General features: G+C 44.4%; 4 protein-coding genes across 4 annotated transcripts; 1 reads left to right on the top strand and 3 right to left on the bottom strand. All coding sequences in view use genetic code 12, as the record gives it.

Moving 5' to 3' along the window:
• Positions 1–48: 48 nt before the first annotated feature.
• On the bottom strand, positions 49–14,922 carry MDN1 (AAA family ATPase midasin; the record flags this gene model as incomplete). Its single annotated transcript, XM_025486203.1, has 2 exons — positions 49–9,991; positions 10,019–14,922. 2 exons carry the CDS (start codon positions 14,920–14,922, stop codon positions 49–51), a joined length of 14,847 nt encoding a protein of 4,948 aa, XP_025343753.1.
• Positions 14,923–15,639: 717 nt separating this feature from the next.
• CXQ85_002534 (uncharacterized protein) lies at positions 15,640–16,852 on the top strand (the record flags this gene model as incomplete). The annotated part of the gene is made up of 3 exons (XM_025486202.1): positions 15,640–15,646; positions 15,668–16,789; positions 16,839–16,852. 3 exons carry the CDS (start codon positions 15,640–15,642, stop codon positions 16,850–16,852), a joined length of 1,143 nt encoding a protein of 380 aa, XP_025343752.1.
• A 38-nt stretch (positions 16,853–16,890) lies between these two features.
• On the bottom strand, positions 16,891–18,316 carry CXQ85_002533 (nicotinamide-nucleotide adenylyltransferase; the record flags this gene model as incomplete). The annotated part of the gene is made up of 4 exons (XM_025486201.1): positions 16,891–16,929; positions 16,971–17,716; positions 17,971–18,204; positions 18,250–18,316. 4 exons carry the CDS (start codon positions 18,314–18,316, stop codon positions 16,891–16,893), a joined length of 1,086 nt encoding a protein of 361 aa, XP_025343751.1.
• A 261-nt stretch (positions 18,317–18,577) lies between these two features.
• Positions 18,578–19,663, bottom strand: CXQ85_002532 (uncharacterized protein; the record flags this gene model as incomplete). Its single annotated transcript, XM_025486200.1, has 1 exon — positions 18,578–19,663. One exon carries the CDS (start codon positions 19,661–19,663, stop codon positions 18,578–18,580), a length of 1,086 nt encoding a protein of 361 aa, XP_025343750.1.
• Between the last annotated feature and the right edge of the window lie 999 nt (positions 19,664–20,662).

The following is a 20,662-nucleotide window of genomic DNA, read 5'->3' as shown; positions in this document are numbered from 1 at the left end:
ATTACTAATTTGCATTTTCTATTTTAATATATTGCATGGTTCACTTCATCAGACATTGGCAATCTCTGTAAAGTACTGTCTCAAGATCAAAGCAAGCATCTCTGGCAACTCATTAATACTTCTCACCACAACGTAGAACTCAAATGGGAAAGTGTCCAAGTACTTGTTCACCTTCAAAGACATGGCACCAGTGTTGGCGTCAGGAACATAGCTCACCTGAGACATATCAAGAATAGACTCATTGGATGTAATTCCATCAATCACAACAAACACCAACATAACCTTCTCTTCTCTTGCTTGTCTAACCATTCTTTCCACGGTCTCGTGGTCTTCACAAACACCATCAGAAATGATGATTTGAAGCTGCCATAAGTCTGCATTAGAAGTAGCTCTGGCATTTTCGAATATCTTCAATGACTTTGAACACAACTGCTTGATATCGGTACGTTCCTGTTGGAAGTCAAGCCACTGGAACACACGAGCACCTGTTTCCTGGTTGAATGGCCTGTCAAATGGATGAAGGAGTTTGACGTCTTCACCGAATCTGACAATCGATAAACCACCACTCTCCAATTGGGTAAGAGCCTTGGAGACAAGAGCAATACTGTGCAACGTCAACTCGGTGACTTTACTCTCACTCATGGATTTGGAGTTGTCAACCGAAATCATAATCTGGTATTGTCTCTTGGAAGGTTTAGTCCTTCTGAGCCAAATCTTATCCTTTCTGAACTCCGAGGCAATGTAAGGAATGATTCTCTTCATATTGAGTCTCTTACCGGTCTTGTAGTCTCCTCTTAACTTGGTTGCCAAGGTAGGTTCCAAGATCAATCTCAACTGTTCACATAATCCTGAAGACAATTCTTGGGTAGCAAGTTCACTGCGGTTCCAGGCCTCTCTGGCTTCAAAAAGACCGAGAGCTGGGATTTCATCGCCTCCAAGTTCATAGTCGTCGTTAACTTGATGTTTCATGTCGACTTCAGCCTTGGTGTCTTCCAACTCGTCTCTGTCAAGATCGATGGTTTGGTCTTCTTCCTTAACAGTTCTTCTCTCTCCAACAAAAGCTCCCAAGTTCTCGGTTTCAGCTTCTTGGTCGCCTTGTTCTCCATCTTGAGCTTCTTCCTTATCGCCATCTTCAATATCCATATCATCAGCAGCATTCTTTTCTTCCTGCTTTTCTTCTTCTTGTTTTGGAAGCTGCTCTTCATCATCATCAATGGCCTTATCTTCATCAATACGTTGAATCTGGTCCTGGTTGTCAGCAGATCCAAGAGCCTGAGTATCTTGTTCAGTGTTTTCTCCCTCGACGTGTTGGAATTCGTCAGGTCTAACGTCTGCCTTGGCTTCAGGCTCTTCTTGTTCTTGTTGGCTGGCTTCCTTGATTTCTTGTCTGCGACGATGGAACTCCTTCAAAGAATCACCCAACTGTTTCAAAGATTCTTTGACTTCGCTGTTGGAGTTATCATTCGTATCTTGATCCTTCTCTTCATTCTGTTGCATTTCGGAAGACGCGGTTCCAGAAGCACCCACATCGTCTTGGTCTTCCATCACTTCATTATCAGCACCATCGCCCTTTTCACCCATGGCTGCTTTAGATGCTGCATCCATGTCGACATCCTCTTCTTCATTTTGTTCCTGATCGGCACCATCAAGACCATCTGCCTCTTGCTCGCCTTTTTCAGCTGAGTCTTGCTCTTCTTCTTTATTTTCTTCTTCATCTTCTTCAGGTGCATTGACAGTTTCTTCATCTGATTCCTCATTCTGTGGATCTTCATCAACTTCCTTATCGTCGCCAGCTGTGCCTTCTTCCTCTTCTTCGTTGGCATTTTCATCTTCGTCCATGGCATCATCCTCATCCTCATCACCGGATTCAGCATTTGCAGGTTCTTCCTCTTTATCTTCTGGAGCATTCTCTTCTGGTTTCTCTTCTTCATCAAGACCATCCTCAAACTTTTCATCGCCTTCATCTTCATCTTGGCCCTCTTCGTCATTCTCATCGTCCAAGTTAATGTCTTCAGGTAAATCAAGCGTCTCGGTCTCTGGTACATGGTCGTCGAGCTGCTCATTTTCTTCATTCTTCACTTCATCCTCTTGCTCGCCAACATCTTCTTCTTCGTCTCCAGATTCACCATCATTCTCCTTGTCATTTTCATCACCATCCTCATTCTCGCCCTCTTGATCTTTCTGTTCCTCATCTTCCATGGCTTCCAAATTGTCGTCGTCGGCGGAAGATTTCTGTGGCATCTTATCTGACTCTTTCTCCTTAGAATCATCCTTGGCTTCTTCATCCCACATCTTTTCATCAACAGCATTAGGATCAAGATCATCGAGATCATCAATTTCTTCATCAAGTTCTTCCTCTTCTTCACCGTCTTCATTATCGTCCTTCTCCTGATCGGATGCATTTTCGAGATCACCGGCCATATCGCCCTCAATATCAACCGCTTCATCATCTTCATCTTCACCTTCATCCTTATCTTTGTCGTTCTCCTCATTTGGCTTTTGAGCATGTTCATCCAAATCATCATCTTCATCAGCATCCTTGGAGTTGTTGGTAGCACCTTCGCCATCACCCAAGCCAGTACCTTCTTGCAAATTATCGTCCTTCTTCTGTTCCTGTGGAGGTTCAGGAGAGCAGAAACCAGAGCTCGACAACGTGTAAAGAGCAGTTGCCATGACGTATGTGGATCTAGACACCTGAACGTAATTCTCTCTGGCTCTATCGAAAACGCAAGCAGCAAGTTTGTGATAAAGTTGGGTTAATGGTAAAGTAAACGACATCAAAGCAGCAGAAATAGCAGAAGTCTCCTCATTATGCTCAATATTCAAAACAACATTTCTAGTATCCTCGAGAAGGGAAACAATACTCTCGTGGTGAAGAACCTTGATAGCCTGGGAAACTCTCTGCTGAGTGGTTTGCAACCAGGAATCATCGTCCATAGTGATTTCATCTGCGTGCAATTCAACTGCCTTTTGAACAGAAACAAGAATAGAGTTCGAAAGCTTTCTAAGCGATTTCTCCAACTGCTCAACGGTAGCAGCACCATCAGCCGAAGTAATAGAATCAACATTGGTATATGTCTTCCTGTCCTTGAGCCAGGTAAGCAAGGTGTCAGCAATGAAAGCATTGTTAGGATTGGAAGATCTCCAATAGATCAACTCATCAACAACACGGTCAATGAAAGTCTTGAATTCATTCAACATCAAGAGTTCATCTTCGGACGGAATGGTGAGTTCGTTGATGGACAACTTACTCTTCCATTGGCCAACTTCACGTCTCAACTCAGTGAAAATATCACTCTTCACTTCTTGGCCAAAGAAAGCAGCACTGTCAAGCACTTCAAAAACGTAGTCTAACAACTGATCGAAACTGGAAACAAATCTTCCAAGCTTCTTCAATGACGAAAAGAATACGTCAACTGAGGACGACTTACACATCACGGATGAACTTTGGTTAAAGGCAGAAAGCTTATCAGCGATTGCAGTGTTAAGGGCACCTAAACTTTCAAGTGACTGATTCAAGTTAGCGATCGGCTTCCTGGTAGTAACCAACGAGAAAAGCAAGTTTTCAGTGGCTGCCATTCCTCTTTCAAGATCCGCTTGTGGCACCTCTTCATTACCTTCAGCTACCGAAGCACGAAGACGAGGAAGCAAATCCAAAATTCTCATAAAGTAGCTATCCGATCCAGCTAAGTGTTTCGAGCCAAATGCAGCACTGTTGGTGAAGATCAAGTTGACTGTAGCCAAGAGCTTCTTGATATCCGGCTTGACGGTTGTCTTGATACCGATTCTTCTCAACTCTTTCAAAACCTCACTCAAAAGCTTGTGTTTTTGAGTCCTCAAAGCTGCAACAGTCTTCTTCGTCTCATCATTCATCACATTTGGTGTTTCCTTCTTGAGTCTATCCATTTCCTCAATAATCTCCTTGGCGTATTCATAAAGGGATGGAGCAGCTGCCCTGTTGACCTTCTCAATAAAGATACGCATATTGTTCTCAATCATAGACAGATTCTTGAGTCTGTTTGGTCTCTCGTCCCAGGTGGCAGCCTTGCCACAAAGCTTTTGAATAGCCAAACGCGTGCTGTGGTCCTGGGTAAGTTCGCCAACAGTAGCAATATGGATAGGTTGTTCAGTCAAAACCTTCGACTCTGAAGAAAAGCCTGCTTGAACGAGTGGAGAAATAGGCGTGGCCAAAAGTGAACGGTACTTCCTCACGATCTTGAAAAGACTGCTGTGGGAACGACGGGAGCTCTGTTTAAGAGCATCTATGTTGACGTCCTTCCAGCTAGCAAGGAGAATAACTTCATTGATATCTTTCTCAAGAGTCTTCTTACTTTGCTCAATAGCTTCACCAATGAGTGGGACGTACTGCTGGTAGAACTTTGTGAAGTTACCAAGAGCATTAGCTGTAGTTTCGCCACCTTCAAGAGTCAAAGCATGTTTTCTGAAAGCCTCAACCAACTCCAATCTTGGCACAAACTCACCATACGTAGTTTCACTCATAAACACATTCAAAGCACCCAAAAGTTGAATTGGAGACATCTTCTGTTCATCGTTCTCATCAGCCAGAACAATTGGCACAATAATGGTCTCAAAGAGATAAAACCACCATTTGCCGATTCTCTCCTTAAAGGTAGAGTCTTCATTGTCGAATAACTTCTTCCATGAGGAGAGCTCGAGCTTTCTCCAAGAAACAATGAGCTCCGTGAGCTCGTCATAACAAGCCTTCAAGGTAACCTTACTGCTAGCAAATTTCTCCCATTCGTTGATGTACGTGAAGATCACCTCCACCTTCTGAAGAAGTCTTGAAACAGGATAGTTAGATGGGAATTCAGTAAACTCTTGAGCAGTTCTAGAAATGTTCTGCAAAGTAGCATGTTCAGGCCATTGGTCCAAAAGCGAAGACACTGAACTATGCACATTGTTCACAACACGCATGGCTCTTCTAAACTGGAATGGAGACTCGCCATGATAGAAATCAACATCGTCACCCTTGTCAATGGAGTAGGTGGTATGAATCTTCAGCATGTTTGTAAGCACAGCCGCTAAGGAGCTCGAGCTGGTTGAGCCATGAGCGAACAAGTTATCAAACTTAGACAAATCTGAAGCCAATTTAGCACCCTGTTGAACAACACCAAACACATCAGAACGTTTTCCATGGAGATAGTAATCAACATAGAGCTGGCAAAGGGCAGGGTACAAATCCGAGAACGCAGTGGTGTTCTTGGAAAGGTTGCTGTCGACTTCCATCACTTCTTCATAGTCAGGGAAGAGCTCCTGGAAATCCTTCTCCACATTATCATCGTCTCCTTCATACTTGTAGAGAGAGGCTTCTTGTGCAGCTAATTCTTCCTCCTTTGCTCTTCTGTAGAACCATCTGTAATACAACGTTTGGAAAGCCAGGTTGGTGACATAGTCGAGTTCAGAGCCAGAAGACTTGTGATTCTGCAAAAAGCACAAACTAATGAAGAAGAGCATCAGCTTCTCGCTCGCGTTGGAACTGTTTCCGAAAGACTTGCTTGCAAGCTTGAACTCATCAAAAGTAGCCTTTACCTGAGAAGGATTAAGCAAGTTCGAGATCTCAACGGACCAAAGCTCTGATAATGGCAACTTCGCAAGGGAGTTTTCGTTTTCCATCGTCATCAAATTGAGGCCGAACTTCAAACCGTAGACGTAACCAGCCAAGATGTCATTGAGATCTGAGTAAACAAGCTTGCTGGCTCTCAAACGAGTAAGGAAGTTAGACGAGTTGTGCTGGAAGACATTAATGCTGTTGGCGCTAGCTTCGGTATATTCAGCATCAGCACGAGAAAGCAAACGTTTAACTGCCTCCTCATCAATAGACGAAGACATAAAGCTGGACCACTCTTCAAACAATTCGTCAATTCCATCGTTAGGTCTGAAGATCTTCGGCATCTCCCTGTCGGCATTCCTCAAGTGTGGAATAGTCAATTCGGTAGCCAAAGGCTCATCTCCTGCGATCGTTTGTCTAACAGCTTTCCAAGACTCAATAAGGACATCCAAAGATTCATTCTGTGCCTTGTAAATGTCGTACGCAACGTGGTCATCAATAGCGGGATCCAACGGAGAACTAGGCACGAAAAGCTGAATACAGCCACACGAGAAGAGCACCCAAGCTTTACCAAGGGATTTCAACGAAGCAGTAGAGAAGGCAAGCAGCAAAGCAGGGCCAATGTATACTTCGAATACCTTGAGTAAAGCATCCTCGCCAGCTTCTTTAACAGACTTCATGGTAGTACTGATAATTTCTTCGTTAAAAGAATCAGAAGCTTGGGGTAATTCAATACCATGTGCTGCCAAAATCTGGTGCATCCAATCAATAAGGAGCTTCAAGAAAACTTCTTTCTGGTCTTGAAGGACAGCGCTCGAGTTTTCAATAAGCGAGCTGGCAAGAAGCTTCATGTCCACCAATTGCTGATCCAAGAACTTACCCAGACACTTATCAAGTCCGTGAGATTTCTGGTTAGCAGTTTCAAAAAGCACTTCTCCGAAAAGGCCCTTAACGCCATCATCCTGATTCTTCAACCACAAGTCGTCGAAGATTCTTGGGTAAGGCTTGAAAATATCGGAACTCTGAGAAAACACCAAGCCTAAAGTCAGCTTATCAGATTTTTGGTGGAGCTTCAATTGGGTTGCCAAAGTGTCAGCACCAGATACCACACTGCTTGACTCAACAAGGTTGGAGAGCATGGTAAATTCTGGCTCAAAGTCATTATGTCTTTTGGCAGAACCTTTAGCAGCTTCCTTGAGAGATGCTATGCCACTCACCAATTGTTTAAACAATTCAGCAAGCTCATTGTCAGAAGCAGAAGCGTTAATAATCGTTCCGTGAAGGTCAATCATAAGCTGCCTAAGAACTGAGATCTCTTCAGCATTCATCTCATATTGTGCAACCAAGTCATCAAATTCCCTCAAGATATCCAAGTAACTTGAAAAGTACTCCCAGGCCTCGTTTGAAGATGGATAGTTCTGACGGAAGTGATTCCAAATAGTTCCCATAGAGAAACCCGTTGTCAACTCAAGTTCGAGTGAAAGACTAGTAATAGGTTTTTTCTGATCAATGAGCATGGAGATATCTTTATGCTTCTCAAACCAAGCATTGACCATATTGTGATAAACTCTCAACTTGGTGACATTCTGGACTTGAGCAGACGCAACCAAACAATGCCAGATTCCCTGAAGCTCGAGAATTGTCGAAAACACCAGCTCGTTGTAGTCTACCGAAGCAGTAGCATGAGTCAAAAAGACTTTCACGATCCAGTTGTGCAACTCCTTCACGAATCCGTAAACATTCACCTTTGGCATTCTTTTCATTTCTCTACCAAAGTTAACAGCAGCAGAAAGCTCAAGGAATGAGAGATGCTGAAGCTGACCTTCACTTCCCTTCTTCTCAATATTCAGCAACACATCGGTCATGTCGAAAATGTTGGAAGCCACCTGGAACAACAAGGTAGGTTCAAGCCAGTTGACCTCACCATTTTGGCTCAAATAGGGCACAATTACCTCATTAATGATTGGATTAAGCGTTTGAGTCTCCAGGAATCTAGCCGAAACTCTAGATTCATCAACGTTGTTGTAGGTCTTTTGACAGCTCGACAAGTAGTCAGCGCTAGACAACACCTTCAAAACTTCCACTGAGTTCTCAATCGTAGTCTTAAAGACAAATTCAAACTCTTTGCACGAAAACACAGTTTGAGCCCAGGTTTCCACGAATTGGATGTCCAGTTGAGCCAAAATACTCACAAGAGAACTTTTAGCCAAATTCTGTTTATAAAGATCGAAGGCATCAGTAGTGGTTGCAAATCTTCTGACTTTAGACTCGTTACACGGAATGAAGGAAGCCAAAGGCTTACCAGCACCGGTTTCGCCAAATTTGAGCTTATCCATCATGTCACAAATGTCACCGTCAGCCATAGTGTCCTGGACAGGTGGGACACCCAAAGTCAACTTATCAAAAGTAGTCGACCTATACTGAAGGTCATCGATATGAACTTCGATACATCTGTTTCTCATGGCACGAGATAACTCACCATACTTGGGGTTCACGGTCAAAAACAATCTGAAGTTGGGATGTGGAGTCAACACACGAGGTAATCCATCTTCTGTGCTGCATTCGTTGATGATCAACGATCCATTAACCTCAAGCAAAGAATTGAGTCTATCAAGAACAGAAGGGTTACACAAATTGGCGTTATCCAAGACCAACCAGTCACCATTAGAAACAGCCTTAACCAACAACCCATCGAACCATTCAAATCTGACCGCAGTTTTTTCGTTGGCCTTCTTCTCAACCTCTTCAAACATTTTGAGAAGATCATCCAAAGTCTCATTATGGTATTGGCTCACAAAGTTCCTAAAACATCTGGAAATCTCTGGGAACGAGTCGGCAATCAGTGTCGTCTTTTCAATCACATACAACAAATCCATTGCAAGAAGAGCAGCCTTAGCATTCTTCAGAACGGCGAGACTGTCTTGAATAACGAACTCCCTGAAGTAAGAATAAGTCTTTGCAGTAACTTCTGACATTGCTCTGGTCACATCGACTTGTTCATATCCACCCAAAATATCCATACTGTCGACATCGCTGTTCATGGCAAATTCAGAAAGCTTGACACCAGCAGCAAGAGCCATGAACCTGATCAATTCAGTCTTACCCGCATTGGAAGGACCTGTTATGATGAATGGAATATTCTCATTAACACTTCTAAACGCAGACTCGAGAACTGGGAAGTTACATTGGAGAGGTGCCAAATTGATTCTGTCCGACGAATCGTTGAACTGAGTAATGTCGTTCCTCTTGATGAGAGCACCTCCAGCCTGAACGTAATCCAAACCGATGGAGTAAAATGGCGTTCTGTCTGACTGAATACCGAAAACCGAAATGAAGAGTTCTCTAACCTTGAAACGGTCCTCAGGCGTCCTAAATCTTTGACAAACAATCATGTCCAAAAATTCACCTAGCTGCATGTCCTTTTCGTTGTTGATATTCTTAAGAGAATTGAACGAGCTCAACCAACGTAACACATCTCTCAAGTTAAATTCCCATGGACCACCAAAGTTTCCAAACGACTTTTCATGAACAACTTGCTCTTCCAATTTAGAGATAAATGTGATAAGCTTGCTGCAGTCGTCTCTGGAAATATTAGGATAAAGCTTGTGGGAAATCAAAGTCAAATCGTCGGCACTCAATGTATCCACAAACACCACAGTAAATCTGTTGACGAACGATTTGGGTAAACCTTTTCTTCCACCACCTTGGTACTGAGGGTTCTGAGCAGCGAACACCTTGAAATCAGGATGACGTGGGAACGACCGATCAAGCTCAGGAATATAAGCTTCTCCTCTGTGATCAAGACAAGCGTTCAAACCTTCCAATACCGATTGAGAAGCAAGGTTCATTTCATCCAACAAGACCCATTCACCGTTCTTCATTGCTCTCAAAAATGGTGCATCTCTCCATACAAACTCACCGGTCTGACCACCTTCAACAGGAGCATCAGATCCAAAAAGATCAATCAAATCAGTTTGCTCAGAAAGATTGATTCTGATCAATTCGTTTCCGGTTGCTTTGGCAATTGCAGACACCAAACTGGTCTTACCCACACCAGGGCTACCCTCCAATAAAACAGGCTTCTTGACTTGCATTGCTCTCACGACACGCAGGGCGTTAGCAGCTGTTGTTGGGGCATGTAAGTTGAATGGATCGTTGAAAGTAGTCTCGGGAACACGGGCAATCTCAAACAAACCAGCTTTAAGACTAGCTTCCTCGACAATAACCTCGTGATTGTTGATAAGAGAATACTGTGAAACATCCTTCTTGATAGCCAGGCTAAGTTTCTCAACACATTCAGTCTTATACCCAGTCAACTTCGTCTCGTTTTCAGCAAGGTAAGCGGTGTTGTTAGTGCCTAAAGCATCAATGAAAACCATAGAAGCACCATGGTAAAAAGCGGCATCGGAAGAAATGGATTCACTGCATGAGTTGATGAATTCTACCCACGCCAAAATGTCTCTGAGCGAGATGACACCGCTGTTGACATTACCGTTACCAAGCTTTCTTCCAAACCATTCGGAGAAATCAGTAAGAGGGTCCGCGAGCCACTCGTGCTGGGAGTTAAGACGAGCTTTGACAATGTGTCTGACATCATTGAAGTCGTCCATAGAAGGAACCCAGATCTCAGTGAATCTATTTCTCAAAGCAGGCGACAACTCCTTCTTACCGTAATCACCACCAGGATTCATGGTGGCAAGGAACAGGAAATCATCCTGAGCGACAAGGAAAGCATCTTCAGTACCCTTCTCCGCAAGCAACAAGCTTCTCTCAGGCTCAAGCACAGAGTTCAATCTTTCAAGAACGGAGTCGTCAGCTAAAGAAATCTCATCGAGCAAGAAAAAGTCACCAGTTTTCATGGCCTGGACCAAAGGACCATCCACCCATTCGAAAAGAACACCGGCAGCTTTGATGTTTGCTTCGATATCAGCAATAAGTGTTTCTCCAACCTTAGCCTTGTCCTCATCTGAAAGAGATGATACTGTCTTGCGGTACTTGGTGGTCAAGCCCTCAGCATTTGCCTCCTTGAGTTCGACATCAATGCCAAGGGTTTCAAAGAAAGCAACCAAATTCTTCACAAGCTCACCTCTCGTCTCAAACCTATTTCTGAGTGGTCTCTGGGCACCAAGAATATCTCCAGTTTCAGTGTTCTGGTGAGCATTCACAGTGATTAATTGCTTACCCATGAACAGCGCAAGGATTTGACACACAGTAGTCTTACCACATCCTGTTTCACCAACAAGAAGCAAAGGCTCCTTGTATTTGATGGAAGTCGAAACTAAAACAGCCAATCTTCTCATAGCCTTTGTCCAAACGATTGGCAGCTCAAGGTTGAAGATCTCCTTGTTTTCAAGCTTCTCATAGTAAGCGTCCATGTCAAGCTTGACTCTCATGACCTTCTCAATAGTCTGCTTCACAACTTGCTTTTCTTCTTCATTACGGACACGTTCGGCAAGAAGCATGTAACCGTTAGCAGCCAACTCCTCGTATCCAACAGCTTCTCTGAGAGCCCAACGGAACAAGTCACGCAAAGTTGCAAAAGAGTTCTTCTGTTCAAAAAGTCTAGAAGATTGACGCTGCAAGGATAATTCGTTGTAAACTTCGACAATCTTCTTACCGTAAGAAGGAGCGATACGACATCTGTCTCTCAAAATAATCTCAAGCTCATCTCTTGGAATATCGTCGAAATGCAACTCCAAAAATCTGTTCCTGAAAGCACGAGAGAGAACCTTTCTACCACCATACAAGCCAGGTGGGTTCTGAGTAGCAAAAAGCATGAAATCTGGATGTGGGTGTACGATTTCCTGTGTCTCTGGAATAAAGAGCTCTCTGTTGTCATCCAACAAACGATTCAAAGCCTCGAGAACGTCTGTAGGGGCAAGGTTAAGTTCATCCAAAACAATCCAATAACCGTTACGTAAGGCCTCAACCAAGATACCTTCTCTGAAGACCAATTTTCCACTTGAGTCGGAGATGTAAGTACCCAAGTATTCTTGCAAATCGGTATGCTCGTGGTTGTTGATACGGACAAACTTGTGGCCAGAAATAGCAGCAAGATAACTGATCATGGAAGTTTTACCGGCCGAAGTTGGACCTTGAACCAAGACTGGAAACCTTCTGCTGGCAGTAGCACGTACCAAATTAAGAAGGTTCTTTTCCACGAACGGGGTGATGATATAATTAGGCTGCTCATCAACATCAAATGCACCCTTTTGCAACCAATAATGTCTAAACTGAACATACTGATGGTTAGCATCTGAAGGTGCCTTGGGGATGTGCGAGAGAGCTCCCCTAGGGTTCTTGGACTTACCAACAGTATACTGCTCGATAATTGGTCTCAACAAAGCCTCAGATTTAACGTCGAGCAAGGTCAAGAAGGACATACAGAAACCTTCGTAAAGAGACCTTCTCAAGCCGTAAGTCATGACAATATCTCTGACGTAAGTTAACGTTCTCGTGAGAGTACGGATACTGAAATGAGGTTTTTGGTTGGCACCATCGACAATCTTGTTCTTCTCTGCTAACAGCTTGGCCTCAAGGTAAAGCTCAGCAATATCCTCAGAGATCCAGTCGTCGCCCACAGCATACTTGTCAATGTACTTATCGATAATCAGCAAAAGATCCTCTCTATCTCTATCAGGGGAATGCACGTAAATCTCGCTGAATCTTGATCGTATACTCACAGGCAAATCACGCTTACCAACATCAGTAGAAGGGTTCATACAACCAAAGATACGGAAGTCTGGGTGTGCCTTAATAGCCTCAACGTCGCCTCTTTCACTCAACAAAATAGATCTCTGTTCAGATGCCTCGGTCAAAAGATCAGCGATACTCTCCAAAGTATCTGAGGAAGCCAAGTTGATTTCATCAAGAAGAAGCCATTCGCCGTTGCGAACAGCTTTGACGAGCGAACCTTCAACGAAATTAAACACGAAAGAACTTTCAAGATTGGCTGCTTGAGCTTCAAACTTCTCGACGCCATTCAGGAAGTTAACCCATTTTTCAAGCATGGCCAGCTTCTCGGTTGAAGACAACTTCCTCTTCTTTTTAGGACCACCATCCTGAGTCTTCTCGTCTCCTGAGTCATCGCTCTTATCTAAAGTAACACGAGCCATTTTCACAGCTTCCTTCCAAAGCTTGATGACGTTCTTCCACTGTCTTTTGTTGAAGCATTTAGATAAGAGCTCTGAAAACTTTGCATTCTTCTTTTGGGAGAAGGTAGCTAAGAAAAGGTTCTCAAAAGACTCCTGCAATGGAACAGCAACGGTCATAGTGTTCACAGGTTTGAAGCCGCCTAGAAGATCACTGGCCTCGGTTTGTTGAGAAACATTAATGGCAGTCAACTTCTTGTTCATCATCTTAGCCACTTCTTGGACAACTGTGGTCTTACCAGTACCGGTTTCACCAACCAATAATACTGGTTCCACCATTTGAATTGCCAATGCAATTTGTTCCATAAGACGTTTCAGGTGCTTCGTACGAGCAAAACTAGACTCTCCACCTTTCTTGCGAGGATAAAGGGCTTTGTCAAAGGACGACTTGTGAAGAAGAGCACGTCCAATTTGTATGGAATCGTCGTCGATATGCATGGATGGAACGTAGTTCTCAATAAATAAGTTGACTCTGGTGGCTGGGATCTCCAATATCTCACCAATAGCGTTCATAAGTGGCACAGAAGCGGAGGGTTCCGTGATAGCACTACCAAAGCACTCGACAGCTTCAGCGAAAATGTCTTCATAAACCAGGGTTTCGAAAAGCGTATCATCATTTGTAACACCTTTATTCTGAAGTAACTTGTTACAACGAGAACAAAACTTCATGAGGTCTCTGGAGGAGTTGGATCTAGGATGGGATCCTTTATTCAATGAAATGAAAGCTGGCATGGAGAATATCTGGACAACCTTGTCATAAAGCATGATGAACTTGGCGATGAACTTTTCAAGTAATGGGAACTTGGCTGCAAGAATGAACTTCAAGTCTGTTTCGGGGAGTGGGGGGACTTCACAAAGTTCCCATAGACGCATACCAATAAGATCTGGTAGTCTTGAATGCTGTTCGGATGAGGTTGTGATGGTGGATATGAGCTGGAATCCGCTGTGGGCCTTAATCACTTCACCTCTTGAAGGAATATTGAGTTCACGCTTCTCCAATAAAACAAGAAGGATCGAAAGAACCTCAGTTGGAGCTTTGTCAATGTCTTCTACCAAGACCCACTTGCCTTCTCTAACGGCAGTAGTCAAGACACCTGATCTCCACTGGAAGGAACCTGGCTTCTCTCCTGAAGTATAAGTACCCAAAAGAAGCTTAGCATCTGTTTGTTCTCCCAAATGGATCTTGACAATAGAGTCAGAGCAGTTCATGTAGCTGGCCATCTGATTGATGAGGAACGTCTTACCAGATCCAGGAGGACCATGAAGCATGACAGGTCTATCTCTCAGGATGTGTGTAGCCAATTGCTTCAAGACAGTAACAGATCCTTCGACAGGAACGAACGTGCTGTCACTATTAGTGACCTTATCTGAAGATCTATTGAAAAGAAGCACTCCACACACACAAGTGATTAGAGGCGACAACTCGGCTTGGGAGATTTGAATTGGCTTACCGTCGGGATAGGAAACGGCAGGAGGCAACTTGGTATGGTTGGAAAGTCTCTTGGCCTCAACCAATGGAACAAACCTATAGTCTATTGAGTAACCTCCATCATAGGTTCCATGGAACGAACCTCTAACATGTGTCTCCAACATTGATTCATGGGCAGATTCGGAGGCGCTGATATAACTGGAAAGGATGCGGATGGACAAAATCTTAGCGGGATTATAGTCTTCGGATTCTAAATGGATGATTTTATGGAGATTTTTGGGATCGATGAAGCGCTTGAAAATATGCGGGTTGGAGTGGTAGATTCTGTAGTATGCCAAAAGGGATGCTTGTAATTCGGATGGAGTCAAGGATGGATCGAAAAGGCTGGAAAGGATATCATTGGAGGAATCGAAGTAGTATTCTATCAAGTTGGTGGATTCTGGAGCCAAATCAATGATGCGAGACAATGCTAGTAAGACAATGGAACCTGGAGCAGACGAAGCCGTTCCGTGGACTTCGGTGTAATTAGTCTCAAACCAGGCGGTATTTTGAACCCAGCGGGCCATCAAGTCAAGGAAAATAGGCTCGTAAGCATAGTAGATGGCAAGTGTCGAGTCTGGGTGTAATGCAATGAGTGCTAGCTTATCCAAGTCGAGTGCCACTTGCTCGGAGAACTCGAACGGTCTGGGCACTGTCTTTTGTGGAAACTGGTGCTTGTAAGTCTCAAGCTTGGCCAAGGCCTCATTCGGGCGCAAAGTGATGAAATGGCTCATGCTTGGAAGAGTATTTACCTTATCACCAGTAGTAGCTGTAGCTGTAGTGATATATTTCACTAGTGCAAAAAACAGAGTGCGATGAGCATCGGCTTGTACAGTTCTGGCGGCTGCGAACCCCAGCACCAGCCAAGGAGAGCCAACGACAAGAAGTACATAAAAGAACATATACGAGGTATTTTGGTGGCATTTAGTTTTTCAAAATGTACTGATTCGATTGGGGTATTCCTTCTTATATTTTAATGTTCTGGTGGTTCAAAGAGGGGGATGGTCCAGCCAGTCTGATGCTCACTGTTAGCGCTCACTATGAGAGGCTTCACTAGAGGCTTCACTATGGCCCCCACTAGCCCACCAAAAGTGCCTACATCTTCAATATAAAACTTAAAAGTCCATCTAAATACATTTTCTACTGCATAAATGCTCTATTACTAGAATTCACCTTTTCCTTAGATCCACACTCGTGCCTTTCTGGACTGTACCTCTTCCCTGGACCAACTATAAATTGACGCCGTTTTGGCTGCGAAAACACTCCTCACCAACTACTACTTCTTCTTTTGTGGTACCATGATTTTCTTCCACAACATTCTAATTTTCTATTTGTTTTCCACTGTTTGGTCCTACAGTATCTCCGGATACCGGGACATCGATGCTATCGCCAGCCCTGCCAGGGCCCGTCGTGACAGTATGACTTTACCTTTTTGCGAACCTCTGATATTGATGGGACGTAACTAACATTTAGTCCAAGTAGACAGCGTTGTTGACCTTCCTGAATTGGTTTCTTCTCCATCGCCCGAGCCTTCTTTGCCTGTTGTTGAAAAGCTGGAGAGCTTACGGAAATGTGCTCTGGAGAAGTACACTGTTCATAGTGTGGCCGACTTGAACCAGATCCTTGGTTGCGAGGATATCCTGGGAGATATTGTCATTACCAACTATAACGACGCCATTTTAAAGCTTGATGAGTTGAAGTATATTGAGGGTCTGTTGGAGATTAGGGATTCGCCTGACTTGGTTAGAATTGAGTTACCCAGGTTGGAGCTGATTTCAGGAGAGTTCAAGTTGCACGAATTGACGTCCTTGGGCTTCCTTCAGGTACCTAGCTTGTCGGCGGCGTCGAAGATCCATTGGAACGTGCTTCCTATCTTGAGTGCCGTTGATATCGTCTTTGAAAGGATTGACCAGTTGTCTAGTCTTCTCATTTCAGATACGTCTCTCAGCTATATCATGGGCATTACGTCGTCTAAGATGTCGCTGTTCAATATCAACAACAACCGTTATTTGGAATCGATTAGTGCCGATATTGAGTCTGTCTCTGACATGCTTCATATTGCCGCTAATGGCGACCATATCAATGTGGACTTGCCTCGGCTCCAGTCGACCAAGAATTTGAGCATTCACAATGTCGACCAACTCGACCTTAAGGAGCTTAAAGAGTGTAAAGGCTCAATGAGTCTTGATAAGAACCACTTGACTTCTGTGGAGCTTCCAAAGTTGACTAAGGTGGCAGGCACGTTGTCGTTGAACAACAATAAGAAGTTGACAAATGTTCTGTTTGACAAGCTTGAAGATGTCGATGGCGGCTTGGTGCTCGCCAACAACTCGCTCCTTCACACCATTGATTTCTTCCCAGAGCTTTCTGTTATCGGCGGCGCTTTGGAATTGGTTGGACCGATCAAGAGTGTCAAGATGCCTAATCTTAGACTTGTTAGGGGAAGCGCCAAGATCAAATCTACTGATGAATCGTTCGACTGTCTTGCTTGGTCCAAGAGCAGCATCAGCGCTGTCATTCGTGGAGGCAAGAACGAATGTACTAACTCACAGAACCAGAATTACATTGCCAATACGCCAACTGACCCTAACTCGACTGGAGGTCCGCTGGAGATGATTGCAAGCGAGTCAAAGGCACTGTCTGTGGTGAGCTACTTCTCCTTGATGGTTCTTTTATTCGTTAGTTTGTTCGTTACTATGTAATCACTGATACAAGTTGTTTTCAAAAATGTAGTCTTTGATCTGGGGATAAGCGGTAATGGCTGATTAGGGTCTTCATGTACAGCCTGGCGAACCGCCGAGGAGCTTACAGCACCCAAAGCATCAATATCTGCCTGGTTTTCAAAACTAAAAATGTGAACAGAATCCGACCAGGCCTGTGGGATATGGGCTATCTTGCCATGGCGAATCCGGCGCACATAGTCAACCTGGTTCTGGTACGTGTTGACGTTATCCTGTCTTGTCAAACAGAAAATGTCAGTTGTTTTCATGAATTCATTAAGAGAGTCCAGTAACTTGTCCGGCAAGTAGTACTTGGGGTCGAAAATACGAATCAAGGTGTCGAAGCCTACCGAAAAGGTAAGCTTGACATGCTGATCTGGAGGCAGATGGTCTCTTACGTAATTAAAAATCGAAACCGACTTATCCACAAACTTAGCATGGTTGGTAATGCCAATGCTCACGTCGACCCGAAGGTTCTCATGCAAGTAGTTAGCCAAGAGGTACATCATGGAGAGCCTATGTTCAAACGAGGCCGGCTCCGGGTCCACCTTATCGGCATTCTTCACCAGCAAAAGAAGAAGAAGCAGCAATTGGTTTTCCTCAAGGCATCTTTCGTCAAAACGGTAGTTCAAGGCCTCCCGGGCCAAGGCATAGTGGGCTAAATGGGGTGGGTTGAAGGAAGAGTCAAGCACACATATTCTGGATGTTTCTCGCAGCACTAGTGGGGTTCTGGAAGACAGATAGACCACAGCAAAGTCCTTGTTCAGAGACAAGAAATCCTCAATCGCCTTGGTGAATCTGCGCATAGCTACAAGGGAGTAATGACTTGCTAGGAGCAAAGGGGGCCTCATGGTTACTATGTAGTATATGATCGCAGCCATCATGGGGGCTCAGGTCAGATGTTCGCGGCTGCCTATGACACCACTTAGAGCTCCTGGTGAGGGCTATAGACATCGACCAATTCAACGTCAAAGACTGGGGTTAGTAATGGTTGGAAAAGCTGTGGAATAGTATACATACTTAGCACGCTGTTGGGTGGGATGGGGCCAATGCCAGACAGACCGTAGCCTAGTTCTGGAGGAATGGTCAAGGTACGTTTTTCACCAACGCACATCTTCAAAAGACCCTGTTCCCAGCCAGGAATGACCCTGCCAGCGCCGATCTCGAAGCCAATGGGCTGTCTTCCGTAGGAAGAGTCGAAAACAGTGCCGTCTTCCAAGGCACCTTTGTAGTGGACCTGGACGTGGTCACCGACAGTGGTTTTCTGGGAACAGACAGAAGGGACTTCAGTCACGTCTGGATGTTAGTAGAGGATGTAGAGAATTGGATTTGTTGACTTACCAATTTCGACTTTCACGGCCCAGACCTGGGCGATCAAGAATGATATGATCACCTGAAGAAGTAACATGTTGCTTGGAGGTGGTGATATGGCTGTGTGGTGTGCAGATGTGCACTCCTCGAGCTCCAGCTACTAGTCAAGTGATAAGAAATCTTTAATATCTTTTCTCGGTTTCTATGATACAAGTATATATACCCTGGGGCTGGATACCCAGCAAATCAATAATAACTCAACCCCCTAACTTACCCAAATTTCAACTAATAAAACAATGAAAAAGCAAATCACATATCTTCATCTCCGCGTCACCAATAACTATTGGTGGTAATAAAACTAGTTGGTGAAAAGACGACCGTCTTCCAAATCATCAATGGTAGACTCAATGATCTCGTCATCGTCGTCATCTTCAACCAACTCAATGGCAGCATACTTGATCATGTCCCAGCGCTTCCAGAAAGCAGAGGCATCTTGGTAATCATCAGATTCCAAAAGGTCCTGCAAGAAGTACTTGGCCTTGATCAAACGGTCCTTCAACGCTTGCAATTGGCACGATGAAGGGTCCTTCGAGGTGGACGAGGCACGACTGGTGCTGTCGTTGGACATAATGCCCACAGGCTTGGCCATCATAGAGGGTCTTTTCGAAACTGGCTTAGCAGTCAATTTATGTTCATGTTCGAAATCACTCTCGTAATCGGTCAAATCCGTGGTGTTGCCAAAGTAGTCGTCCTCCTCGTCCGTGGCAACAGAATTGGGTGTGTTGTACCCATAAGTTTCGTCCTCAACATAAGAGGCAGCATCACAATATCTTGCCCAGGCCTCATCAATAGCACCAACAAGGTAATCAAAACACTTGGACCTTGAACACTTGTCGCTCAGAGGCATGTGTTTTCTTGTGCTGGAGCCTGAAGAATTGTTATCAGAGATGGGCAAAAAGCTAGATGTGATTGAGTTCCGCTGGCCGTGGCACAGCTGAAGATTGGTTGTGCTGCCAAAGCTAGTAGAGGCACGAGGCGAGCTCATCAACTTACAGTCAAAGTTAGCATCGCCAGTGGCTTGAGGGGAGCCGCGCTCAGAAGCATCCAATTCTAGTTCGTCGTCATCGCTATACTGTGAAACGGCTTTGGAAAGCTCATTGTTGACAGAAAACGACATTCTAGAAGACGCTCTTCTTTTGGCGCGGGCTTGGTCGGCGCTATAGCACGACTGTTGGTCATCCGAGTCTTCATCAGATTCCGATGAAGAGTAGCACGCCAGAGGGTTATTAAGCTTACTAAAACAAACCTTGTTGAGAGGTTTGGCCACCGAAGTGTTCAAGTCAAGCTTTGATAGACAAACCTTCTTGTTTGGTGTGCATTGCAGGGAAGCGCCAAAGTCGCAGGAGCGCTTAGCTGAGGTAAAGGCCTGAGAACACAAGGCCATAATTAAAAAAAAATGTAAAGACTTAAAATTCGCGCTGCGCGAGAGAGCTTAGCACAAGTCTTTGGGGTGTGCGAACGTTTGGATGAGTTGTACCGTAAAAAGCGCGAACTCAGTAAAACAGTCTGAACCAGCCAATCAAGGAGTCAGACGAAGCTTGCACACAGGTCAAGGGTAGCTTTTTGAACAGGGTGGCAAAAACTGGTCAGCCAACACGGGTTCAAAGGGAGGGCCTTGACGAAAAGGTATAAAAAAAACTTTCAGCCAAATGAGTATCAGGATCTGGAAATCACTGATAGGATTCGTAGCTTCGATATAAAAAAAAATTAGCGGAAGATCTGCTAAGAAACAACCACAAGCACTAGAAGTCGACGCCTAAAGTATTTATCCCAAAGGTTGAGTGGGAAAAAATTTGTAGGTGAAGGGTGATGACACTAAGTGCGCGAGAAACAAAAGTGTTGGAGAAAAAAAAAAAAAAAATATGCTGGTTGAATATGAATGGCGCGAAAAGAAAGCTTAAGAAAAGAATCGATGGGAATCCTAGTCACTATTTTAATGATGGGAACTGGCCGCGAACTGGCGCGACATGCAGGCGGCTCGTTCCAGGGTCCTGGCTTGTGATTGGTCAGATCTCTCAAAGTAGAGCGGGTAACCCCTATTGTCTTCGCACAATGTGCACGCCATTCGCGCCTCTTACCCTCTTGTCCCCAACCTTGTATGGAAATAAATGGAAAAATGTCGCAGCAACTGTAGCGGTTGCACCACCCGTGCGCTGGCATTAAGCGTTCGCACCGCCTAAACCTCTGTACTCACAAGGTACTTTTTGTATGGTAAATTAACAGGGTGTCAGATGCAATATTACATCTCATAGCATGCGAAATACGACATTTCCAGACCTTCCATAGCGTCCATGGTACTTCCATGCATTGGGCCTTTTCCCCTATCTTTTTGGGGAGCCCAAGCTCGTTTCAGTTTAGTTTCACCAGCACTCACACACACCCT

Source organism: Candidozyma haemuli, assembly GCF_002926055.2.
Source record: "Candidozyma haemuli strain B11899 chromosome Unknown D_2014730914, whole genome shotgun sequence".
NCBI lineage: Eukaryota > Fungi > Ascomycota > Pichiomycetes > Serinales > Metschnikowiaceae > Candidozyma > Candidozyma haemuli.
This window is presented reverse-complemented; position numbering and strand designations above follow the sequence as displayed.